The sequence below is a fragment of the Callionymus lyra genome, chromosome 10 (genome assembly GCF_982586985.1).
Source record: "Callionymus lyra chromosome 10, fCalLyr1.hap1.1, whole genome shotgun sequence".
Taxonomy (NCBI): Eukaryota; Metazoa; Chordata; class Actinopteri; order Syngnathiformes; family Callionymidae; genus Callionymus; species Callionymus lyra.
In genome coordinates, this window is record NC_141827.1 from 14,324,001 (window position 1) to 14,351,796 (window position 27,796).

Consider the following 27,796-nt stretch of genomic DNA (forward strand, 5'->3'; position numbering starts at 1 on the left):
CACTGGTGGTGGATTGATGAGGCGCCTATGATACAGCATCAGTTGCATCATGATACAGTGTCTTCACTTTATAAGGCCACTAGATGTCACTCTGTGCTTTATAATATTTGGCTCTAACCTACTTATACAATGGAACCTGGCATCATTGTCACTGAGCGCGCCATCTAGTGGCCTTTCAAACTGTCAGCTGCCTCATCAACCATCAGTACCAGACACTATTCAACACATCTTCAGGTCTTGCATTCGAAACAAACAGTCTGTCAAAATGTCTCTTCAGGTTTATATCCAGTTTTTTTTTCTCAACCATTCTATATTCCCCCAGCTAAGCATTCACTTCCCATTACCTGTTATCCACACACGTTTTGAGTTTTCACCTGTTTTGTTCGGACTGAGAATATAAGAATATAAAAAAAAGAAACGGTCTTGGCTGAATTCAAGAACCACAATCCACTAATAAGAAGTGACTGATTTTAAAAATAATCATACTAAAATAAGCTCCTCTGTTGATGCAGAGACGTGACCCTGTTGCTGTTCAACTACATCCACTTCTAAAACTCTCTTTCTATATGTGCTGAAAGGTTAGACACAGGCAGGTGATCCCAGTTGTTTCTTCTGTTTAAATTTGAACAGCTCTATTTATTGTATTGTCATAACTGGTGTAAAGTGCTCCAAGTTGTCCACAAAGCATGTTCAACGAACAAAAACTTTCTTCAAGTTCTCCAACCCATAAATCTCATTCTCATTCTTTTCAAAAATAAATACGTCTCGCCCTCTTCATTTGTAAGAACCTGTAGAGAAGCACAGGAAAGACATGAGTCATATTGATAATGGAAGTGAATCTCGTTGAATGACGTACTTCTTGTTCGGTTGTTGGCGCCTCCTTCCGCCATCTGTAGGGGGCGCTGGTTGGTGGCTTGGTTACCAAAGGTCATTTCTCCCTCCATGGAAAATGGGTCTGCGTTTCCAAAAAGACTGGCTTGCCTCTGTTTTTGAGGGGACGGTAGAGTGTGAGAGGGAAACGTGTCGCTGGCATCTGCAGCTGCTTCAGTTACCCTGATGATTTCCTCCACAGCTGCTTCTTCCGCCGCTCGGTCCAGCTCGTCCTCGTTCATCAGATCTCCGGAGATTGCACGATGGAGCTCCGGCGCCGCCTCCTCGTCAATGTTTCGCAATCCTGCCTGAGAGATAAACAGAATATCACAGACGAACCATTGTTTCACCCAAATAGCCTTTGTGCCTTTGTTGCCTCTGCCATGGAGGTTGTGTTTGTGTTTGTGTTTATCTGCCTGCAAATGTAAGGGTATGTAATTGAAATCATTTTGCAATGTTGATGAAAAGTCATGCAAATTAGTATTTATGTTGGGGTTTTGTTCCTATATAATCTTTGTTTTGAGCAGTCTACAGCGCCACCTACTGACTGTACTATATATAGTATAGTATAAAATATCCGTGATGAGAAACAACAAAGATTATTTTAGTCAGTAAGTAAGTAATATTTATTTATATAGCGCTTTTCCAGACCAGGGTCACAAAGCGCTTTAACAATCAAAACAATACTCAAAAAAGTAAATACTTTAAAGATCAAGATTATACTGAGAACAACACAGGAGTTCCAGAAAATCAAGGAAAAGCCTGAACAAATAGAAACCTCTTAAGATGTTTCTTAAAGGAGTCAGTAGACTCCATCAAGCGCAAAGGGAGAGGAAGATCGTTCCAAAGCTTAGGAGCAACAGCCTGAAAAGATTTCTCTCCTCTGGTCCTGAGCCGTGTGCGTGGAACCATAAGTAGATTCTGATCCACAGACCTCAGACCCGAGCTGGGGTGTAAGGCTGGATCAGATCACTGATGTAAGGAGGAGCCTGACCATGAATAGCTCTGAAAGTAAGAACCAGAATTTTAAAGTTGATCCTGAAAGAAACTGGAAGCCAGTGAAGAGTTTTAAGGATCGGAGAAATGTGAGTTCTTCTACTAGAGCGGGTCAGAATTCTCGCTGCAGAGTTCTGAATCAACTGCAGGCGAGACAGCTCCTTCTTGTTAAGACATGAAAACAAACTGTTGCAATAGTCCAGGCGTGAAGACACAAACGCATGGATTACAAGCTCCAGATCATGTTCTGACAACATTTTCCTAAGTTTAGAGATTGTTCTCAGTTGAAGGAAACAGTTTCTGGTCAGTTTTCTGCAGTTTTATCCATTCTTTTGCCAATTTCTTACAATTCATCCTAATCAACCTTAAACCATCTTCAGCTCCTACTGAGCGTCTTGTCTTTGTCTCTAAAGTTGACGTTGAGAAATCAACGACGAGAATCAATGAATGTCACGTTTCCTTGATGTATCTGCAATATGTACTCCATCACAGAAACGCTGATGTACTCTGGCGAGGATAATCCACTTTTGCTGTCGTATACAGATTTAAAACCAGCGATGATACGATGAGCTCAGTTGACGACTTCTTTCAAATCCTCGTGGTTAAACCCAGGTTCTATGAATAATCTCAAGCCCTTTAACTGAGCTTTGACATTTAAAAATACCTTTGGGGCTCTGACTTTCAGCTAAGAATGAAGGGACCACCCAGCCCTTATGTACTTCCCCCCAATTGAGGCTCGGACCAGGCAGTCAGGGCGACGTGGTTAGAGGGTTTCTCATATATTCCTAGAACCCGAGTTATGGAAGTTATCACTGGGACTCTACTTCATAGTACTCTGTCCTCTAACCAAGCTTCATTATTGGTTAAATCTAAGTAAAAGACCAACAGGCCAATTGACTATAGCAAGGCCAAGAAACAGGAGTAACTTTTGAGTACTTCAATAGTAAACATTATTGTTAAAATAATTATTAATCTTTTTTTTTAACGTTACAGACATACCTGTATCTCGTTTGTGGCACTTTTCTTTGAGGATCCGAAGCCGTAGTACTCCTCCTGTCTTTTCTTCATCTTTCGAAAATAGTCTTGGATCAGGAAGGTGGCGTAGAATTTCCCCACCGTCACTTCGTCGTCTGGAGAAAACAGTAACACAAACTAGTTATACATGTTGAACGTAACTGTAAAGTTTTTAAGTGTATTGACTATTGACTGGTCTTCTGTAGTTTTCAATGCGCCGCCCTACATGAGGTGAGAAATGGGAATCCTTGACAAGTCAATAAACTTGTATTTAAAGAGACAAATAATAAGAATTTCACCAAAAAACAACACAGTTCTATTCCAAGACGGTATAGAGGAATTTTAAAAAGCAGAAAAAAGTATATTTTTCAAAGTGCAGGCATAGGTTGAATATGGACTAAAGTGACAGATGTTTTGTTATTGGACTATTTTGGAATATCGCATGGTAAATCATTTGTACTTTGTTCATACCTCCAATGGGAGGAATGACTTGGTCCAGCAGTTTCATACTTGTACGCTTCCAAATTTTCTTGATAATTCCTCGTAGCTCTTCATTGGCTTGTTCGAAATTACCTAATTTAGAAGACACAAATAAGCAGCGATAAGTACGGAGAAATAACGAACGATGAAAAAATGTTATAAGGAGAAAAGATATTCCAAACCTTCAGTCTTTATTTTCAGGGCAGTTCTGACGAGTGCGAATAGTGTGGCGTTAAAAGTGACAGTTCCATCACTGTTGAGAGGCATGTTCATAGACACTAATCTCTGCAGATATACATGGAAAATGGGACACACTCGGTATAAATTAAACGAAAAACCCAATAATAAAAGACTGACACGATAAATGTGCACTTTGTTCATGTGCACTATGAGAAAACATATCTTTAGAGACTTTCAGCCTATAGTTCCAATCTAGCATAGTGGAGAGAATTTTAAAAGGAATAAAACAAATTATTCAATACTATCTTATTATATGCATTTATTTGTAAAAACTGAATCTACATCCATTCATAGCTTGATATTCGTCAATTAATTACTTTAAACTACATACAATATACTGTTTGTTGATATTAAACCTTATTTCAACAGTAAAAATTAAGCAAGGTTTTTTTAATCATGTACAAAGTCAGGCTTAATGTTGCTCATTTATTTATTATTCATTTCCACAGTTTAAAAATTATTTAAAATTAGCGTTTGAATTTTCTGACCTTGCAGGCAATGCGATGTGGGCAGAACTTGCCAAAACCAAGAGGTGGAGGAATTCGCCGCAGTAGGGTCACCACATCCAGGTGCTTAATTCGCCCTCTGGAAATATTAGGGGAGCATGGGTTTTGAAATGTTTCAGATGACCAAGAACTGCAATACATTATATAAAACACCAAGTACTATAAACACAATCAGGGGGTTGAGACAATATCAAGGTTATTCCTGATTCATTCGAGTATGACTGATAAGAGCAAGAGGGAGTGAGGAAGAAATAGATACTTGAGAAAAAAAAAATAGCACACGTATATCACATGTATCTGTAAACTCACGTCGCCTCTGGATCATATTCAGCCCAGATTTTCTTAAACTCGTCCAGGTGCTGTGGGCCGAGGATGGACCAATCACGTGTCAGATAGTCAAAGTTATCCATAATCACGGCCACAAACAGGTTGATGATCTGTGAATTTCAAGGAAAGTGATTACATTGGATTGATTGTGGAGTGATGACACAGAAGAGTGGATATATGTGGATGGAAATGGTTGCTAAGCAACTGTTGTCGAGGAGAAAACGGGGTGGGGATGTTGATCATTAGCAGACAACAACTGCTGATGAGGGTGGATTGATTTTGAGTGCACAGGGAAAGGCGGATCGTAAAGGATCAAGGTCGAAAAGTGGACTTTAAACCCAACTTAGATGTCAGATTGTGACAATATAGTAAACATTGTTGTGTGGTCATGTGTGCGAGTGTGTGTTACCAGGAAGGCGCAGAGCATGTAGAAGCTCAAGAAGTAGATGATGGCGAAGTTGGAACCACAGGCGTACTCTTCCCCGGGGAGGAAATCCGATTTGGGGTCACACTTCTTCCCGTACATCGACGCCAACATCACCTCATGCCACGCCTCTCCCGTCGCACATCTGTTCAGAAGTAGTACAACAAATACATGCTATTGTTAATAAAAATATGATCATACATTTTTTATAAACAATGGTGATAAAACAAAATAACGTCCATAACCACTCTACACAATTTAAAATAAAAGCCAGCGATTATGGTCATTGCTATAGATGTTTCCTGTAGGGGGCGCCATCTTTAGTGTATGTGTTATGTGTGTAAAATTTGACTAAGTACACACTGGCATTGAATAGATCTCTCTATTATGACCTCTGGTATGATGAAAGGTGTTATATTTCTAAATGTGTAAGATGATGATGTGCATAGAAAAGTGGAGGATGGAACCCCAAGAGATGTTTTACAACCAAAACTATGAAGCTTTCTTTCTAAAAAAAAATGTATTAGACATAGTTTGATTAATGATATCATGTGTTTTTGTGTAAGAAAATACATGCTGTTGAAACACAAACCTGAATAAAAGCAGCACTGCATGTGGAAAGGTCTGGAAGTTGTTGTTCCTGTTTATATATGTGCCGTCGACCAGAGCAACTTTACCGAAAATCTGCAGGGAAACATTTGTCAGTGTGTGTATTGCTGCTTTTCTGTGTGTGTGTGTGTGTGTGTGTGTGTGTGTGAGAGAGAATGTGAATGTGCCCGTGTGTGTGTTTACCTGCATTCCTACCACAGCATAGATAAAGAAGAGCATGAGGATGAGGAGCGCCACATATGGAAGAGCCTGTAGACGACAATGTCCATAAGGAATAAACACAATTGATTTGAGTTAAATTGATTTCATTAGCACTTCAAATAAAACAACATTTACACCTTCATCACTTATTAAGGTCCTTCACAAGTTAGCGTAAGCATGCATAGTGGCATTTCTAGTCAATAGTTAAACATTGATGGAAAGAAAATAATGAATTAAAGTATGTGTATCAATTAACTTAACCACAAAATTATTATAATTGTATCATTGCTGGTGTTTTCCCAATGCATGGTAAGAGGAATGTAAGAATTAAGAAAATATATCTCTGAACTGTCTCCTGTATAGTCCTGTCCTACTATATCTCTCTGACTTTTGTTTGAAAACGGACTCATGTAGCACTGTCACCATCGTGTGGACTCTTTATGTATTGCACCTTGTTTTGTATTAAATTGTGTTATTTGATTGTCACCTCAGCTGTTGTGGTTTTATTATCTTCCACACCTTCGCTTTTGTCAAGCAAACCCTTACATCCGTGCCAGGAAGTGGACTGAAGAGTAAACCGCCTCTGACCTTGAGAGTAATAAACATCTAAAGCTTGTGTTTTGGATGGAAGACCATCGGAGTAAGATCATTCACGGTTTGTAACAGAGAGACGGAAACTCTGATGCTGGTCTTTGTCATTTGTATACAATAAAAATGTGTGTCTTTAAAACAAGTTCTTCACCTTTTTCATTGTTGTCACTTATTACTTGTTATTCCATATAAGGCAGCATCGTGACTCTCACCTGTAAGGATTTAATGAAGGTCCACAGAAGGTTCCGAATCCCTTCAGAGCGATTCAACAGCTTCACCAGACGCATGACGCGAAAGAGTCGGAAGAAAGTGATGGACACACTCATGTTCTCTGAAGACTGTGCAGAAAACGGTCAGTCGATGTTTGACTGTTAAACACAAGATGCTGCAGCAACTCACAGCAATGGCTTGCATCGGGTCCACTGCCTGCCTCAAGACACGTTATGGGAAAAAAAAAAAAAAGTCAGATGATGTTCATAAAAACATTACTTGCAAGTAGAATGGATAGTTACATCACAGCCATGAAGACAGTAAAGGCCACCAGAGGACACCAAGGCTGCCTGTGGGAGGAAACGAAGCACAGATACAAAAATATTAGATCATTTAGTTATAAAGATAATAATGTTAAGTAAATCGTTCATGCACACAACTGAAACATAGATTTAATCGTACGCATTTTCATCAGAAAAAACGGCTTTTTACTTACATCGATTTCACTGAGCATCACGTCCACAACACTTCCAATGACGATGACGAAGTCGAAAACATTCCAGGGGTCTCCGAAGTAACCCTGGAGGAATTGAAATACGTTTAGATTTGAAAAACTTACCATAGAAAACATGAATGACTCATTTAATACTTTATTTACATTTTGGAAGGTTTGATACCTTATCCTGCAAAGATATATCTTTCATCAGAAAATTGTTTGACATGTTTTATCGAAATAGTCTGGATTGCTAAAAGAGATACAGTCCAAAGGTACGAATACAACCGAGCACTGTGTAACATCCAGCTTTAGAAAAGAAATTCCAACCTTGGCTTTGAAGGCCATGAGTTTAAGGATCATCTCTACGGTGAAGAGTACGGTGAAAATCACATTCAACATGTCCGACAGGTGCGTCACGTGATCAGACTGGTTGCAGTGCTGCGAAGGAGAGTAAACTCAATTATACGTTAGTGAAAGGAATGGAAATGATCAGATAGTGAAGAAGAAAAAGAAGAAGACCCTTTTAACATGCAGTATTTGTAACCTGCCGCTTCATATTTTTGTGTGTAGGGCCTAAGCATGGATAACCTAAATGATCATATATCTGTGATCTAATTTATATATTACTATCTTAACAATTATCATATTTATTTAAACTCTTTTCATTATTATTTTACTTTGTTACCGATTGCCCCATCGTCGGCAGCTGTGGGTCTCGCGGAGCACCACTTTCGCTAACTGTCAAGGGAGAGAGATAGCAGGGCAGGAACCGGAAACAGCAATACAAAATAAAAACAAACTTTGTAGTAATATGGAGATTAATTCATTTCTATTATAATTCACTTGGAATAAATTATCTGGTGTATTATTTATTTTAGATTATGTGTCATTTTTTCATTTATTCCAGGTTTTTTATGACATTATGGTTATAAATGACTGATTTTAATACAACTTACATGTTTTATTTTATGATAATGCTACATTTACTTACTTTATATTGTGACAGGATTGGTTTTGGACTGTGAGCTTCACTGGAGGTTTTGGTATAAGACTCCCAAGTTTCCCAATGATCCCTTTATGCTGTGGTATGTCAGCCTTCTTTTAATAATAATATAATAATAATAATAATAATAATAATAATAATAATAATAATAATAATAAAAATGAAAATGAAATAAACAGGCAGGATAAAATAAAATAAAAAATGAAAATAAATAAATAAAAAGGCAGGATAAAATCATAAATGAAATATACTGTCCTGTATATAACAATAATACACATACACTAAGATAACTTAAATAAGCTATTAAAAATGAAACTAAAGAAGGCACTGAAATATACACCGACTACGATATGTACAGTAAACTCTTTGTTTTGCCCATGTTTAGCTGTTAACTATACAGATGAGTGATGTGACGGTGTGTACTTTCATACCTGCATCCCCAGACACATGGTGTTGAGCATAATCAGGAGGAACATGAGGTACTCAAAGTAGCAGGAGGTGACGATGTACCACACCTGATACTGGTACGGGTTTTTCGGAATATAACACCTCAGCGGTCTGGCTTTCAGTGCGTACTGCACACACTGACGCTGTTGAGCGAGATCAAATAAAACCCATGTTTATGATTAACCTGTCATTACATTCATAGAAAAGGAATGGGGTTGAGAAGGAGCACCTGGTTTTTGTCCAGCTCACAGTTCTTGTACTCCTGCTCTCCCTGCTCCTGGAAGGTGACGATGACGAAGCCCACGAAGATATTCATCATGAAGAAGGCGATGAGGATGAGGTAGATGATGAAGAAGATGGAGATGGCCACACGGTTGTTGTACACCGGACCTTTGTCTTCCACGTTTGAATCGATAGCTTTATAGAGAAGCCTGAACAGAGAGAAATAAAGACATGAAAGAAAAAAAAACTCTTCCAACGTAAACAGTTGGTAACTCACTTTGGCCATCCTTCAAAAGTAGAGATGGTGAAGAGGGCCAGCATTCCGTTGAAGATGTTGTCGAAGTTCAGTTCCGAGTTGATCCATAGCCTCTCGCGCACCTCCATCTCATGCAGCGCCCCCTCCTGGTACTTTACGAACCAACCTCTTAGAGAGCAGGTGGATCGATATTATGGCTCGAATGATTATGCCAACAATGGGATGATGTCATCATATGTGGTCATGGTTTAAGTCAACTTCAAATCAAAGTGTGAAAAACCAACTTAGTCTTTGGTTCATTAACATGTTATCTCTCTGTTTGAGTTTCTGCTACTTTGGAATCCTTTGGAAAATGTCCATCAACAGCATGCTGTGATTGAATGTTTGGTAAAGTTAATACTTTGAACCAATTTTCCTACATCAGTTACTAATGTGGGGAAATAAACGAAAAGCTCTATAAGCTGTTGGAAAAATATGAATAGAGTTGGAAAATCCTTACCGACATCTTTCCTCCGTCATTTGATCAGGGTCTGTGCAAGCATAGAATTTCCCCTGAAGACAAAGGGTTAAAGTTTAATCAAGAAGCAGATGGTGTTTTGTTAACTCCAGTGACGTGCGGTGAGGTTCATGGTTGGTGAGGCATTGACTCCTTTAGTGTCAGATTTACAAGTATATAAACCCAAGAGTGAAGCTTATTCAATTGACTACTGGTTATTTCATATCTCGTCAGCATTCTTCACACACATATGAAGATTAAAAAATATATGATTTAATTAACAATTTCTTGGGGAATTTAAGGTAAAGTTTAACGAGAACTCTCCAGATTTAAGTTTGGCTCAAGAGTGAAGAATCCTGGGCGACGGTGTTACAAAAGTGGTGCTGTCATGACAGATGGACCCGCCTTTTGTTGCTTCTGATTGGTTAATATTGCGTCAGGCCTTCCGTGAGTGGCTAGATTTACACAAACCGGAACAATGTTTATTATGGTGAAAAGATAGGTATTGAGTATTAAATGGGTCAATATAAGTGTGGAAAAAACATATGAAATTTTATTTAAGGCCTAAATGTGTTTTTAAAATATTCTATTGTATTTTTCTTAGTCTTATCCCTTACAAACATTACACTTTAATGGTTAAAGACATTAGCCAGACTGTGAAAAATCAAGGCAAATGTGCGTATCTGTGAGAATTATATTGGTGACATTCAGAGGTACAGCAGCAGGCGCACATCATTTGCATGCATCAATGCAGTTTGTAATGGATTGCGCATTGAGCCTGACTACAAGTCCCTGGTAAACTCTTACCTTGAAAAGCTGAACGCCAATGCAGGCGAACATGAAGTCCAGCAGCATGGTGACCAGTACGATGTTCCCGATGGTCTTGACGGCCACAAACACACACTGGACGACGTGCTTGAAACAGATATGAATACAGTTAATGTATTGATGCTCTGAAACCATCATTTGAACTTAAAAAAACATTAAAAAAAAATGTTTTACTTTAAGTCCTTTCGCTCTATTGATGGCCCTCAAGGGCCTCAGTACTCTTAGCACTCTGAGGATTTTCACCACTGAGATGGCACTGGATCTAAACACACAAAGGCATCACATTGTAGTATTGATTCTTAGTGACATGAGGTTAAGGGTTACTCACTCCATCCCCATTGATAGCAGTGAAACACCAACGACCAGCAGATCCAAAATGTTGAAAGAGTTGCGGCAGAAAGAACCCTTGTGAAGAATAGCCCCGTACGTTGTCATCTGGAAAAGAAGAGAAAAAGGTTTAAGTAGAGTTAGTAACCTAATATATTATTAAGATAAATGTATTACAAGTACTTTCAACAAATTGCCTCTTTTTCCAAGAGTTTAGCTATAAGAGCAGCAATGATTTTATTTATTTTGTCTAAAACTGTCATTTTGATTTGCTTCTACATTTACTTACTGAACAGGATCACAACTTATTTTGCTTGTCTTTGGATTCACTCCAGTCGACAATTACTATTAGAAGCTCATAGAGTTTTAAACATTTCTTGACACATTTTTTCGTGAAATGGTGTGTTTATTAGTTTGAATGAATGCCAATGAGTAATTTGCTTTAGTTCTTTGGCTTATAAGAAAATATAGGACTTAAATGTAAGTAAGTAAGTCATTTATATTAAGAGACAATTTCAGTTTCCAAGATCAAATATATTAGAACAGAGTTTTTGTTTGAATTTATCTCATTGGCAAGAAAACATTTGTGGCATTCACACAAGATATTTGCTTAAATAAAAAAAAATAAAAAACGAAATAGAAGTGAATATATAAGACTAGAAACATACAACAAGGGATGCAAATAAAAACTGCTCACTTTTAACACCTTACAAGTAAACAAGACTTCTCTGCTGGTCTGAACATATCTAAAGCACTGACTAGCATATACAACCTAAATTATATTATTTATACTATAAATATATTTTAATGGTAACATTTCTCAAAGCTAGACATTACGTTTTTGTATGTGCACGTTATATTCCCAAAAAATGTCTTAAAATAAAAAAAGGAATTAATCACATTTTCATTTGTCATTTTACCTTTAGTACAATTTCTGCCGTGAAGACCGAAGTGAAGACGATATCAGCATACGCCAACACCTAAGGAGGAAAACAGAAGCATTTTTCTATTATATGATCATGATGAATTCATAGCAAACTCCTTTCAAATGTATATTTGATAGTGAGAGCATCAAATCATATTTAATTAAGGTGAGTGCCATTGAACTGTTTCTCTCTAACTTGCATTAATTCACATTAATCTGGCGTTTATATAGTTTACACCCATTGTTTTGACTAATAAATGTGATTTTCTTTCATACACCGGTGGCTCAGATGCAATCGTGCTTTTCCAACGGCGGGAAAAAAAGGATGAGGTCACCTGGTTCCTGAATGACAGGGGGTCTATGGGATCCTCTGCTGCTAAAGAGATGGAGGACAGCAGGATGAAGAGAAGGATGATGTTGGTGAATGTTGTCGCATTGATGATCCGATGGCACAACTTCCGGAATCTAAAATAAATCGAACAAAACACTCATTAGATGTCGAAAACACGCGGACAGATCAGTTAGCTGTACTTGTTTTGTGGACCGAAAATAAAGAAAGAGCTGGCTTCTGGCATCGGCACCGCTTCTTCCTTGAGTTGTAGATCAGCCATGGGTCGGGGTCGAGGACTCTCTGGGATTTCTGGGTCTTCCTCCTCGTCGTCTCCTGCAGAATCACAGACATCTCGGATGAGCAGAGGTTTCTAACAGGACGGAAGTCCGTGACTCACCGGGAAAGTCTGCCGGTGGGAACGGATCTTTTATCTCGTTCACATTCGACTCAAACTCGTCGATTTTCAGCTGTCAACGTAGAACATGGATGTTAATGATCGTGTTTGTTTGATATTTATTGTTTTACTATCATTGTCTCACCCTGGCTGTTGTCGGGATTCCCTCCACACCCTTGGCTCTCTGCTCAGCCAGCTTCTTTGCAAGGTTTGCCTTTTCCTCGGATGTCTTGTTCGGCATGTTAGCTCTGTGAATTGAAACCTCATGTTTTAGAGATTTTGAAGTCAGACCCAAACGTGTTGACTGTTTTACTGCTCTAGTTTTTCTTTGTTATTAACATCATATCCATTTCTTTGACACTTTCTCTCATATAGTGAGTATTTAAGTTCAATTAATGTGTCAGTCACATCATTTTGAGACATCTTTTCAGATTAGTTAATATAAAATCAGTGTGCTGTCACTTTTCTCAAAAGAGGGTTAATAGGGGAATTGAATTACACTTGGTAACATTTGTTATGTTGAACTTTTATTGTGGTTTTAATTTGTTTAGTGACTTCCTCATTTGTCCGTATTGTCTTCTTTCCAAAAGATGGTGATTGACAGTGATTCCTCTTGTGTTTCTTCATTTGGATTTTGCCTTTTGCCCTGTTGCCTGAGTATTTAAATTGTCTTATGAGAGTGTTTTTGATCTCGGTTTTCTGTTTTGTTTTCAGAAACCCAATCCTTGTTTTTCCTTTTCCTATTTATTCCCTTATGTTGGTGGACATTTTTATGAGATTTTGGACTCTACTTGTGTTACAAGATATGGACCCTGTTTTCGTTTAATTAAATTGTACTCTTGTATCACCACTTCTGCATTTTGAGACACATTTGATGTCAATCTTCCATTTACTTACTTTGAGACTAATGTGTATTTTTAAATATTTTTCACTCGAGCTTCCATGAAATATAAAGGCCACGTAGTGTTAATAATTATTTCAGTACAACATTTTATTAAGGGTTCGGTTCAAGCCCTTCCTGAGACTTCAAAGAATTCTGACATAACACATTCACTAATTGACGTGGATAACAAGTTTATTTTCGGTAACTGCTTCTAAGCTCTCAGTCTCTGCAGAGTTTTTGGTAGACTTTGATTCATATATTCAAATGTAACAAACTCTCAATGGTAGTATCTACTGAGAATCATGTTAGTAGTTATTGTGTCATAAAGTTGAGCTGTGTATTTTTACAGGCCAGTATTGATGTATTGAAACTTTGCTCTTAAAAATGCCATAAGGAAATATTTAGATATAGATTAACTATATACATTTATATATATATATATAAATATATATATATATAGTTTATTTTCTTCAACTCAAACGCATCCAAGAAGAAAACTTTTTTTTTGCATCTTTTTTAAAAGCCTATGAAATGAGCAGAATTGATCCAATTCACTCTGTAACACCTTCAACTTTCCAGCTTGAGCATTGATTGGGAGACACACCGGAGAATCAATAACCACGTCCAGGACAAACCTGAGTGCTTTCTTACGAAGCTTCTCCTCTGCTTTCTCCTTCTGGGCCAAAGTCAGTGACTCAGCCTCGGCCAAATTATCCACGGCGATGGCGAGGAACACGTTGAGAAGGATGACTAAGCAGCCGGAAGTCAAGGATTGTGAACGCTGGCTCAGGGATTATGACAATGGCGGGTCGTTCTCCGTGCTGTAAGAGGATACAATTCCCGCAGACGAAGAGAATGATGAAGTAGATGCTGACGAGAATTCCTGGCATGGTTGGCCCTCCATGAGCCATGACGCCATCGTACATGACAGCATTCCAGTCTTCGCCCGTCAATATCTGAAACACGACAATGGAATACCCCCAAAAATAAATATCAGTTATGAGCATTAAAGGGTACATTTGAGGCAATTTTTTACATTCCAATGAAATTATTTAACATTGTCGTGGATCAGTTCTATTTAAAAAAAAGTCTGGTTAGTTTTGATCTATGTTGATTACACAAAATTCATATTGTATTTAAAATAAATTGCATTTTTCAAAATAAAATAAAAACTTTTAAGGGTTAAAATCACTTGTAGTACTGAGTAGTATGACATGAGACTGACGGCTGATAATGAATAATAATAATAATAATAATAATAACCACATCTAATACTTTCTATGACTCTCTCTGTAAAATGCATTTAAGACATTATTATGCATTATAACAGTTAAACCTCATCTACCTCATGCACTACTTGTACTTTGGTTGCTCTGTTTTTAGATGTTATTCTTTCAAATGTATATATTTTTATTCATACATTTATGTATATATATACTGTATATATATAGATACATGTTTGTACTGTGCACTTGTGTTGGGGGTACAAAGGAAGAATTCCATGGTACATAGTACCTATGACAGTAAACGCTTTGAATCTTATATAAGAAGTAATTATCATATGTCAAAACTTTTAGAATGTAGTAAAAGTATTGACTATTTTTAAATTACAAATAACAATGCATGTAGATGACTCACTATATACACAAGACCTTCATAATAAGTTTTAAAGACTGATATAATAAATATTAAAACTCTACTCTTTATGTCGAAATATAATTCATTTAACTCGTTCACTTGATGCTCTAATACTAGGTTTGGTTTTAAACGGCAGACATCAAAACACTTTTATAAAAAAGTTACTATACTATAATATATATAAAAATATACTTTACTATAACTTTTGGAATATTTATGTTGTTTCTGTTTTACTGAAAAACGACTGAGTCAGTGGAAAGATTATTCATGGGAACCAGGGCACCCAAGATAGACACAAAAAGCTCAAGGTCTTTTCCATAAATTCAGGTTATTAAGCTAACTTTCATAGCAGAACAGTGCAATAGGGAGTAGTAGCTGTACCTGGAAAACTGTAATCAGCGCCTGAGGGAAGCTGTCGAAGGTGCTCCGAGGTTTGGCGTGGTCCGGGAAGTTAAACTTCCCTCCAAACACCTGCATGCCCAGCAGCGAGAAGATGACGATAAAGAGGAAAAGGAGCAGGAGCAAGCAGGCGATCGAGCGTGTCGAGTTGAGGAGGGAAGCCACCAGGTTACTAAGAGGTGTCCAATATCTGCAAGTCACCAGAATGAACTCATCACAAACCGTAACCCAAAGATGTTTTGTAAAAACTGTGAGGAATTCTAAGGAACTACGGAGCTCTTATACCTGCTGACTTTAAGCAAGCGGAGCAGCCTTATGCAGCGCAGAACAGAGATGCCCATCACCGACATGATGTTCATGTGGACCAGGATAAGCTCGATGATGCCGGTGGACACAACAAAGCAGTCAAAGCGGTTGAAGAGAGACATGAAGTAGGAGGGGAGGCCCAGAGCATACATCTTCATGAACATCTCCAAGGAGAACATGGACAGAAGCAGCTTGTTGGCGTTGTCTGTTAATAGTTGAAAAGAATGTTTATGATCCAAGACTTTACTATTATAAAATGGTTTTCTGAACTTAAAAGGGTCATCTATCATATCTTAGTGACTATGTCAGCAAATAATAAATCAAACATTGAGTTTAATTGAAGTTCATTTATGGCCACTTTCAGAGTGCTGCGAGCCAATGCTCTGTAGAATCTCTGGCCACCGTGCTTTAAAACCATTTTGCAGTGACAAAATTAATAGTGGCTTTGGGGAAGAAAAAAGGTACTGGTTGATTTGAAAATTGCATCAAGCAGTATCTACACCTAAGACTGCTGATGAGAGAAAGTTTTCAGAATTGTTCCTCATTCCAGAATGTTGATCAACATGTGATTTAAACTTTTGTTTTGATAATTCCCATCAATTTAGTTCCCAAGAACTTTTCAATGTGTTTGAATGAGTTACTGAGTTACTACACATCACGATCAAAACAATTCTATAAGGAACACATTATGTTAAATCCTTTTAAACCTGTGACAAATTCATCTTTGTTTTTTTTCTTTAGGCTGATTTGACCAGTTGACTAGATTTGAACGAGTTGTCATTTCAAATGTATCCACTGTTTTATTGAGTTAATTTCAAGTATTGTCACACTACTAATAGGATTATTTTAAATGCTGGACAGGGCCACTTAAAAGACCTTATATGGAAAGACAGCAAGAGAAAATTAGAACTCATTAAGTGACAGACTTTAAACAAATATGATGCGTTCTTTACTAAATGACCCCCTGGACGATTTTTTTAAATGTCTGACCTTGCGTCAGTTATCTTTCTTTTATAAAACTCTTCCCTCTTAATGCTAGACATCAGTCAAGGACCTTTTTTATGCCAGCATTGAAACTATTACTTGATGAAAAAGGATAAATGCGATGTTATAATTTGACTATCTATCACCACTTCACCACATAAATTTAACAGCGTTGACATACAGTACATAAGCTGAAAAGCTAAAGATAAATTGTAAAACATTACATTTATATATATAATTTAGCAATGCATTATAGTTGCTGTGGCTTAAGAGTAAAGCATTTAACAAAAATAGTATGTAAAAATTCAGAATTTCCACTTTTGAACATTCGAGATAGTCTACTATGACACGTGCACACACAGTCTAAACATTCATAGCTATTCAGATGCTCGCTCCATTACTAGATTCATCTGAACTTTAGTCTTGGTTCATACCTTGCCAGTTGGTGAGCCTCACAGACTGCTTGTGATGCTCCGATGCGATGGCCAAGGTGTTGAGGAACACCAACGTAATCACCCACCAATTGAAGAGTCTGGACTTAACGTACGCTCTGCATTTACGTCGTAGCCAGCGATTCCACTTGCGGGCCAGTTTGCTGCAGAAGAACAACAACTGTTTTATTGAAGGTAGCCTAGTAAGCTGATCCCATTTTTCATACATACAAGAATATAAACTGCTCAAAGAATAATTGCAATATAAATCCAAATCAATCACACTTTTCGTACATCAAAATCCTGTCCAGATTAGACGCAACACTAATCAGGAATCGATTTCACCTGGGCTGCAAATGGAGCAGCCAACAGGTGCAGATAAGAGGGAATGAGCATGAAACACCCCATTGAAGGAATAATTCTGCAGCTGGAGGCAACAAACCGATCTCCTCCTGCTGCTCCATTAACCTGAGTTTTGCTTCCATTTGCATTTCACCCATGCTGTCACCCCTAGAAATAGGATGGGACCAGAGTCTAAATCCCGCAGACGTTGCTCAGGTAGTGCAGCCAATTCAGCGTCGAACATTAACGCCTGTTGTGGTAGGAAGGGTTTTCTGTTTCTCTAAGCACAGCGTCAAGAGCGTGGAGGAGACACCAGGAGACAAGACAGTATATCAGGACCGCCATGGAGGCAGGAGGAGGACAAAAACACAGCAGCAGAGCAGCTTTCTGCTCATTTGTGCGAGGAGAAACAGGAGAATCACTGACGTCCAGCAGGTCACTAATGTGCACATTTCTGCTCAAATAGGAAAATAGTATAAGGGCCAGGTATCCTGCAGAATAATCTGTGCCTAATGCTTAATGCTATACATGTCGATTGACACTTGCCACAGAACATGAGGATTTGCAGAATCATTCTGGGCAAATGGTGCTCTTTCTAGATAAAAGCAGGTTTGCACTAAACACAAATGACAGATATGAGTCTGGAGTCGCAGTGGAAAATGTTCTGTTGTCTACACAATCCTCGAGCATGGCTAGTCATTTATTGTTGGGGGGGGGGGTCGTACCCTTTATCTCAGAGATCCCCAGGTCCTCGTCAGAGGTAACCTTACTGCAGGTAAAAGTTTCTTGGAGTCATTGTAAGACAATATGCAAATTAAGTAGCTCCAGTGTGTGACTATATCGGATCTCATGTGATTGGAATGTGTCACTGGTTTTCTTGCATGATGAAGTAAGTAAGTAAGTAAGTCATTTTTATTTGTATAGCACTTTTCTGGACCAGGGTCACAAAGCGCTTAAACAATCAAAACAGCATTCATGAAGCCTTGATCATCCCCCAGACCTGAAACCAATAGGATTGGGAAGAAATCCCTCAAAAGAAAATCCATTGTCTGATCAATCGGGATAAAAATATTTTTAATGTGAATATGTTATTGTTTGAAATCTAAGAAGGGTGGCCCCAGTGTCCCCTTCACTTATAAGGAGTGTATAAAGAGTAAGTTATACTTACTAGTAATATATAATCAGTTGCATTGTGTCCATTTTGCCAGCACTGCCGGCCTCAGATCCACCATTTTCTGTTGCCAGAAGGCCTGAGAGACAAAAACAATGGAACATATTCCATAAACAACAACTCAATGCATGCATATATATCCTTACCTTGGCCCTCCTGGTCGAGGTCCATGACTTCTGCCTGAGTGATCCACTCCATATACCCTTTCAGATCCTCGTCGAGTTGCTGCGTCTCCCTCAGTTTCTGAAACTCTCCTCGCGACTTGGCCTTCTCCCGCTCTTTGGTGAACTCACTACAGACAAGTGATTGAGAATGATTCCAAGGTAACTATATTTACCTGCTGTTGCATTGACCCGAAGACCCTCTTACCCACTGAGCACACCCAGAACCAGGTTGAGCACAAAGTATGAACCAACCAGGATGAGTGTGGTGAAGAAGATCCAGGGCCATTCCATCCCGATGGCATCATTCACCTGTCCCAAAGATTTTTACAATATTACAATACATGTCAAATCAATAACCGAAATGATAACAACTATACTTTCAAGGAAAAGATGATTATGGGAGGTAGCTGTTCAAAATCACGTTTGAGATATGTAGGTTAGAAATTAATCTAGAAGATGTTTCATCAAAATTCTAACACGTGGAACCTGAACCAAAAATACATGTTTCAATTAAACAATTTAATTATAAGGTTCCCCAGTATGGAATATATTCTGTGTTAAAGTAAATAAAAGAAATTAAAAGAGCAAGAAGGTTGCAGGTTTGCTTTCCAGTTCGGAGTGAGCCAACGTGTGACCCCTGTCCAGGGTGTCCCCCTTCTCTCGCAGGAAGAAACTGGGATACGCTCCAGCCCCCCCGCGACCCACATAAAGGGAATAAACGGTAGAAAATGGATGGATGCTTGGAAAAATATTACGAACAGAGGAAGAGGCAACCTTGCAAATAACACGATGCTAATGCAGGTTGTGAAAGAGAAAGGGTTGTTTTGGAGACGCTTGTAGATATAATTAGATACCAGTGTTATTGTTAAAGCGTGACTGTACAGCGATAGGTTGACTCAAAGGAAATAAATGTACTTTAGAAATTAACTTGAATTTTAGGAGTATCTTGTTGTGATTACTTACCCAGTACAGTACGTCTGTCCAGCCTTGGGTGGTGATACACTGGTAAACAGTCAACATGGAAAATCCAAGGTTGTCAAAGTGAGTGATTCCATTATTTGGACCCGGCCAGCCGGCGCGACACTCTGTTCCATTAATGGTGCACCTGCGCCCGTTCCCTGCCTGAGCACATGGGGCTGGCTTTTCATTCTCCACCGTGGCGATGATTTCTGGAAGCCAGCAGAGGACAATTAGAGTGATCATATTTAGTTTGAGTTACAGGGTTTTCAACTACGTGTCAGGTACCTGTGCCAGTGTAGAAGCATGTCTTATGCATTTTGCACTTGAAGAGCTCCAGACCCATAATGGAGTAGATGGTGACCATGAACAGAACTAGGAGAGTGATGTGGAACAATGGCAGCAGGGACTTTAGGATGGAGTTCATCACGACTTGCAGGCCTGCGTAAAAAAACAAAATATGATTTAATAGTCTGCATATCACATTAACAAAGTGTTTAAAAAGAATTTAAAAAAAACTGCAAGTGTTTTCAATTATCTACAACTGCACCACAAAAACAATTAGGGGTAAATATATTTAACTTTTTAATTTTAATTATTCTAAATTTCAAGATCTTTGCTGGATCAATATTATAGAATCATTTTCGTAACAGACAGAATTAGGGAAAACACACAAGCCAGCACATTTAGTTGGGATTTCTTATTTTGAAAGTAGGTATAAGTGCTTACTTGGGACTCCAGAAACCAGCCTCAGTGGCCGTAAAACTCTGAATGCACGCAGAGCTTTCATATCAAACCCGCCGCCTTTCTCTCCCACCGGTGCCTCCACTCCACTGATGTGATTAATGGCATCAACAACGACAGTGAAGAGCCTGAAAGAAAAGTCACATGTATTGTCATGATAAATGGTAATGGTAAAAAAAAACATATGATATATTTTTTATATCAGGGTCTAACAGTAATTTAAGAAAATAGACAATTTCTCGTTGTTTTACTTAAAGAAATGAGTATTCAATCATATATAGGGTAATGGATTATTCTGGGTCTCCATTGTTGGATAAAACCAATACTGATAGTGCAGAGAGAAGCCGGGTCAGTGGTAGCCTTTTCCTTCCCAAAAGTAACACCAATTGATTAAAAGTATACTTCATCTCACACGCCATCAAAGTGTACAACTCTGCATTTGAGGGCAGGGTAAAGAAGTGCAGGGGAAAGAGGGGTGTGGGAGGAGATGAACACAAAAACATCCTTTTTTCTCATTACTTTTTTTTGCAGATGATGTGGCGCTGTTTCTCCCATAGGCTAGGACCTTTTAAAATGCAGCTAAATATGCAGCGGCAAGGATGAAAATTATGACGAGTTGCTCTAAATCCAAGACCTTGGTCCTCAGTTTAAAAAGGGTAGAAGTCCAGGTGGAGAAGTTAAAATATCCTAAAAATATGTTTTCCCAACTAAGGGTAACAAAGAGCATAATAACTACAGGATTAACCATTTGACAGAAGGGAGGAAGCTCATTTATTTGAGAGTCAAAGTGGTAAAGCTCCACCTCAAGAGAAGTTAGTTCAGATGCCTTAGGGCCCTTATCCTTTTGGCTCTGGCTGCTGAACCTTCAACCCAATCACACCTACGTGGTATAAGATGGATGGATCTCAAATAAATCAATTGGCTGTATTTTTGGTCTTTTATAAAAATGTAAGAACCTGTGTTGTTGTTTTTTTGCTCCCCTCAAACAATGAAAATGAGAAGGTCTCCAACTCTTCAATCACTGTCTGTGTCATGTGATTTTGTTCACAGAATGAGAAAAAGACTCTTCAATGGTACATTATCTCCTTGTGGACTCGTGAAAATGCTGCTTTCGTCATCATGTCATTACATGCAATCCGGCCCCTATTGCTGTCAAGCACTTTGGTGGTCAAGTGGCTCACAATCAAGCCCAGTGGGGTCGCCAAAGGAAAGTTAAATAGAAATAATGTAATTGTGTCATGTCAACATATTTATAATAAAAATATCTTCAATACCATCAATGTCATAAATTCTTTCATCAGGAGAGTAAAAAAACTATACTTTTGGTATCAAGCACTATGGGCTTTTATTTTATTTCTATTCACCAGAATTAAAAATAATTTTTAAAAAATACGTACCCGACAGACACACAGACAAAGTCCAATATGTTCCAACAGTTTCTTAAGTAAGCATCTGCATGGAAGAGAAATCCATACGCCACTATCTTGAGAAAACACTCGATGGAGAAGATGATGAGAAAGATGTACTCCAGGCTCTCCTGTTGGACACAAGTACATTAAATCAACTCAATGGAAACAATCCAAACATCTCCCTGCAGCTCATTGTTATCATTTTCTTTTTTCATTTTAAAATAACCAATAGAACTTTTAACCAAATGTCATTTTTAATTCTTTCACTGAGAATATCATGCATTTGTCATCAGCATACATTAATATAAAATATAAATAGTGAGAGACGGAGCAAACTTGCGTAGCATTAGGAAAGCAATACTTTATGCTTTTGGGAAAAGCGTCCTCATTTTCCATCGCAATTGATTGAGTTATTGACTTACTCAATGTTGCCAAAGGTGCTGCTTTGTTCCGAACAGCGAGATGGCAACAGCCTCTGATAAGGACAGTGCTTCAAGACTTGTTTTTATGAATCTCCGTGCTGCATTTGACCCTACAGAAGCTAGCTCTAGTGATTCCCCTCTCTGGTGGGGAAGGAGCCTAAACTGGTATGTAAGGCTGTGACGTTATGTTGGGATATAGTCGGACTCATCTTGACGTACAATGTGGGCTCAGGAACCAGTAACCTTAAAAGAGAGGTTGGATACGTTTCCACCCTTGAGTTTCTAATGGTTTTGAGATGCCAAGCAGGAAGCAATACCGTATTTTCCGGACTATAAGTCGCAGTTTTTTTCATAGTTTGGCCGGGGGTGCGACTTATACTCTGGAGCGACTTATGTGTGAAATTATTAACACATTATTACCGGTATATCATTTCACATGTTATTTTCACACTAAACCACAAGAGGGCGCTCTAGGCCTGTGTTGATAATTTCGACGTAGAAGAGGAAGCGCCGCATCTTCTAACTCCGGAGTTAGCGGAGTGGTTTAAAAGTGACACAGAGGATGAAGATTTCATTGGATTTTAGTTATTTGGAGTTACACGGATGGTTTGGTAAACTTCTTAGCATGTTATTTATGCTATAGTTATCTGAATAACTCTTAATATGTTATGTTAACATACCAGGCACGTTCTCAGTTGTGTCATGTAACGTAAGCTAGAAATACTTAATGCTTTTTGGATGAATAAGTGAACAAAAAAGCGTCCTCATTTTCCATTGCAATTGATTGAGTTATTGACTTACTCAATGTTGCCAAAGGTGCTGCTTTGTTCATATCCACCCTTCTTGGTACAATTATTCAGCCTGTTGTTGCCACTATTCAATTTTTTTTACATTGCCTTTCAAGATGACATGTCCGTTCTTGGTGTTGGATTTTATCAAATAAATTTCTCCCAAAAATGCGACTTATACTCCAGTGTGACTTATAGATGTTTTTTCCTTCTTTATTATGCATTTTATGGCTGGTGCGACTTGTACTCCGGGGCGACTTATAGTCCGGAAAATACGGTACTTATTACTAAAAAGACCAGTGCCAGTAGGTTGTTTCACCCTGTTTGAAAGGAGGGTTCACCTGCCGTCAGGTGTAGGGGAAAAACCCTGACTATTTTTTGTGCTAGTCAAACAGCAGATCAGATATCCACCCTTCTTGGTCACCTTAGTAGTCTACCAGATCTGACCCTGAATGGTCCTTTGTTGTTGGAATTTTGTGCTCATCACAAATTGTCCATGTTCTAAGTATATGGGTGCACTTGAACACCCTAAACCAGAGAAAGTTGATCTTTGGAGTTGTGTTATTTGACTTGTGCCAACATGTCTGGATAATATGTCCCTTCCCTCACCTATGCTCATGAATGGTTGGTATTGACCGATAACCAGATATGTTGAATTTTTCAGCGCATATCCGATAAGTAGGTGTCCACGATGGAGACCCATAACACGCTATAGACTAGGTCTACTGGCCTGGGAAAACCTTTGGGACTACCAGGAAAAGCCTGGTGCTGTAAATGGGGAGACGATAGTCTGGGCCTCCCCGCTTGGACTGCTTCCCCACAACCTGACCCCAGATAAGCAGAGAAAGACAAGACGAGTCCAACTGCAGTATTATCTTTCAGAGAGACATCCCTTTGAACATGTCTATCACCCCTCGGCAATGCACACGGTTGTGGTCATGGTGTTCCACAAGATTCTGTTCATGGCCCGATTATTTTTCACAAACCATGTGTATCAACCAGACATGGTGATCAGAAAACACCCCCATACACTTCAGTGTTATGTGAACGACACCCTATTGGATATATCAATGGATTCTGATGAAATCAGCTAAAACAACTACAATCTTGTATTAAAGATATCTATACCTGGATGATCCAAAATGTATTTTACAGAACTCCAGACCAAACTGTTTTACTAGTTGGTCCACAACAGTTAAGACAATGCGTTACTAATGATATTGCCTTTGGTCAGTTGGGCAAAATCATCAGATCTACTATTTTACAATATTTTCTACTTAGCCATAAAAGTGGGTGTATCAATATCCAACGGCTTTTTTAATACCTCATTTTTGGACTCCTGGCAGTCAGTGCTACTGAAGCCTTTTCTACTGTATATATTTGTGTATTTAATGACCTGGCTATGGATGTTTACAGTCATATTTAGCTAGGTGTAAACCACATGAAAACAAAGTACATCTACGAATTATCTTATCTTTTAATAGACATTTTTAATGATATCAACCAGATGACTGAACTGAAAGTCGTATGTTTCTTTTCTAGTTGTCACATGTGAACCCACACAAGATTGGAATGTTAAATTGACTCTCTCCTTTCAGCACAGACATGCAATGAATGTGCTCAGCAGCTAGCATGACAGCGGTCTATTTTAGAGTGACACCACACTGACGTGACCTTCACTGGGATTACTCTGATATTTGAGCTAAACATGCTTTTTTTTTGTCCTTGACATGATGCCTGATATATACATTTTAGACCACTATAACAAGGAGATAGTTTCATGGCCGTCTATAATAATAAAGATTTGGTCCTGGCTAGTTGATTGATTTGTTTAATCACAAGTGGTTACCTTGGATGGGAAGAAAAAAAACTGACATTTGTAAATATATCACCAAAAAACGAAACTTAATCCTCAGATGTTGTAAAAGGTTGTCAAAAAGTACCGTTCAACTGAAACCGTGTGATTATCTGGCTGATGATGTGGAAAAGGCTTTAGTGTGACATTTAATTAAGCTGAATAAATAAAGAAACATTACCATAGTCTCCCGACCAGCAGTTTGGTAGGATTGGATTTAGGAAAATGTTGCCTTTTTTGCAGGAACATTAACGTGAGCAACTCCCTCCTGATATTTAATCTGTTTTAAATTGCTGTTACTTGATCATTCCTGGCACAGTTCTGTGTTATATAATTGCCTAATAGTTCAAAGGGGCCTTACTTTTGAAATCATGGTGGAGCGCTGAGGTGTGTGTCGTTTAATAAAATACTTGAACAGCTCAAATTTTGCTTAGAAGAAAGTAGCTTTTAGGGATTAGAACACTTTCAGTTTCAGGGAATACAAAGAATTTGTACAAGGCTGATAAATGACCAAGGAGGCTGTAAAGCGTGCTGTACTGATGTGGGTAATAACATGACAACATATGATGCATAATCCTGCTTATAATGACAAAAATTACATGAATAACAAGGTTTTTATGCAGCTTACAGGCGCTATAGCTCCATTAAAGTAAGATTACTGTGACTTGAATGAATTGTAAAATTGATTTGGGGTCAGGTGTATTTCTTGTTTCATTAGCTGTTGATGTTTGTATTTGTTTTGCATTGGCGTCCTCAAAATTTGAAATAATTCAGAATATTCATGTTGCTTCTTTGCAAACTAATTATAAATCTGCTGGTATAAAGATATGCATAAGAAGACCTACATGGATGTTTGACCATCACTTGATTCAAGGTAAGATTTAATTCCAAGTATAATTTAACTTGCTTTTGCATTGTCAGATAACATATTTACTGTAAATCAATGTGATATTAATGAAAACACAAATATGAGCCAGTTTAATTTACTAAAAAAACATGCTGGATGTTAAATTCAACAAATAAATATAATCTTTAAAACAGAGTCTACAACAAATACCTGCATACTAATCTCCACTCACTCCAATGTTATGTTTGTTTGTGAAGGATAAAGACCCCCCTCACCCAACAAATGACAATTGTGCTTTAACAATCAAAAACAATAAACAGTTAAAATAAATACTTTGAAAGGCCAAGACACATAAGACAACACACGAGTCAGGGAAAAGCCTGCACGAATGGAAGCCAATGCAGAGTTTTAAGGATCGGGGAAATGTGAGTTCTCCTACTAGAGCTGGTCAGAATTAGAAATAGTTTTGTATTAACTGCAGGATAGACAGCTCCTTCTTGTTTAGACATGAAAATAAACTGTCACAATAGTCTAAATGAGAAGACACAAAAGCACGGATTACAAGCTCCAGATCGTGTTATGACATCATTTTAGAGTTTAGAGATTTCTCAGTTGAAGAAACAGTTTCTGGTCAGTTTTCTGCAGTGTTTAACTAGAGACATGTATTTGTCAAATACAACAGCCAGATTTCTCAGGCTCAGTTTGACAGACTGACCTAAGTCACCCAAGTACTGACTCAACCCTGGAACCTTATCTTCAGGAGCAATAACCAGAGTTTCAGTTTTTAAGTTTTTTGTAAGAGACTTAAATAAACAATCTATTAAGTGTATTCATTATTTCTATTGTTATTATTTTAATTATTTTTTGCAGTTTCTTTCTAATTATTTCAAACGATGGAAAATTATTTCAGGACCACTGGTGATATTTCAGTATTCACCATTACCACTGTGTGATGTTAGCATACTAGCACGTGCATGAACTTTTTCACTCATTTCCCTTACTTTTTACAAATTGGTTCTCATTTCTTTTCTTTTTAATTTATTTCTACTGTTTATCTTGTTTGATTTTTTTTATTTCATAATTAGTTTTGTTTGCTGGGTAGAGTTTCACTGACATTAATGTCCTGACAATTTTGCAATGATTCTGATTCTGATTAATGCCATTATTTATAAATGTAATAGAGTTTGAATTTTGGAATCCACACAACCAGATATGGACAAACGTTCCTAAGGAATTGAGAAAACTGCCATCAAAAAGTCTCTTCTTTTTTTTATTACATGATGTTGCAATTAGACTTAGAGTATAAATCAGGTTTAAAACATATAATATATAAAATATCAAAGTTATATGCTTGCATATTATATATGAAATATATTAACTGATTCAAGGTTTTATTATTATCATGCCATTCACTAGAAATAGCACAAAATGTGTTACTGAAAAGAGGATTCACACTGTTGCTCTGTAACTTGACATTTGACTGGTTCAATACCGTCAACATCATCAACGCCTTTTCTATTTAAAGGATGTTCAAGACCCTCTCGGTGCCAATCAAAATATATGACGTGTTCCGTTAGCATGCTAGCCCATGCATCAGTTGTTATTGGATCAGTTGGAAGTTGCAGAAAACCTATGTTATTTAACCATTAACCTATGCTATATTTTTTTGGTAGTTTTTATGAATGGAATGTATCCAGGTTAGTTACGTGGAGCTCAGATATTACTCACAAACACAAGCATGCCAACGCACCAGGTTGCTGTTGGTGTTGTTGCTGTCTTCCTCGGGCATGGGCAGGTACACGGCCAGGGCAACACAGTTGGCGAAAATGGCCAGCAGAATGATGATCTCAAACGGTCTTAGAAGGGAATGATCGGAAAAACTCATCGCAGAAAGATCAACTGACTGTTTTTATGGCAACAAAAACCACATATTGTGACGTGGTGACTACACATTGGCAAATACTCCTTACAGACATAGATCACATGTGAATAAGAATGTTGTATTCACGGGGGACCGACCCACTCACAGAAAGAGGATACTTCCACTCCACAATGTTGATGCAGGCCTTTCGAAACGGATTCCTTAGTGACAAGACCAGCAACGAGCGCGCAGGTCTTGGGTTGCCTCCGGTGGCCATCAGCTTCTTCAGTTTCTCCTTTTGTTTCCGTTTTAGAGTTTCCTCGTCCATGATGAAAGAGGACAGCGGAGGGCCACTGTTGTCCACCATCTTGGCCTGCAGAGAGGTTCTCACGGAGAGAAGGT

The 27,796-nt window shown here is 38.2% G+C and overlaps 1 protein-coding gene across 1 annotated transcript; it reads right to left on the bottom strand.

Annotated features, from left to right (window-relative positions):
* LOC148070467 (dihydropyridine-sensitive L-type skeletal muscle calcium channel subunit alpha-1-like) lies at positions 1-27,761 on the bottom strand. Its single transcript, XM_087799983.1, has 42 exons — positions 27,574-27,761; positions 27,284-27,389; positions 21,610-21,749; positions 20,198-20,340; positions 19,757-19,909; positions 19,475-19,680; positions 18,717-18,820; positions 18,494-18,639; positions 18,345-18,426; positions 16,838-16,998; positions 15,399-15,624; positions 15,096-15,303; positions 13,912-14,032; positions 13,712-13,826; positions 12,339-12,441; positions 12,197-12,266; positions 12,000-12,132; positions 11,804-11,933; positions 11,464-11,523; positions 10,545-10,651; positions 10,391-10,478; positions 10,196-10,303; positions 9,392-9,444; positions 8,914-9,060; positions 8,644-8,845; positions 8,399-8,557; positions 7,292-7,402; positions 6,965-7,048; positions 6,771-6,818; positions 6,658-6,684; positions 6,471-6,596; positions 5,650-5,715; positions 5,450-5,541; positions 4,843-5,002; positions 4,416-4,543; positions 4,089-4,185; positions 3,543-3,645; positions 3,352-3,453; positions 2,866-2,996; positions 1,053-1,178; positions 857-983; positions 1-788 (listed from the first exon to the last, which is right to left on the bottom strand). Exons 1-42 carry the CDS (start codon positions 27,759-27,761, stop codon positions 775-777), a joined length of 5,001 nt encoding a protein of 1,666 aa, XP_087656109.1. The 3' UTR covers positions 1-774.
* Between the last annotated feature and the right edge of the window lie 35 nt (positions 27,762-27,796).

Excerpts from the sequence above, each read along its gene's own strand:
- LOC148070467 (XM_087799983.1), bottom strand. The coding sequence starts at position 27,761 with ATGGTGGACAACAGTGGCCCTCCGCTGTCCTCTTTCATCATGGACGAG. Across the intron at positions 18,821-19,474 it reads GGACAGACGTACTGTACTGG|GTGAATGATGCCATCGGGAT; the intron begins GTAAGTAATCAC and ends TCTTTGGGACAG. Across the intron at positions 18,640-18,716 it reads GTTCTGGGTGTGCTCAGTGG|TGAGTTCACCAAAGAGCGGG; the intron begins GTAAGAGGGTCT and ends ACTTGTCTGTAG.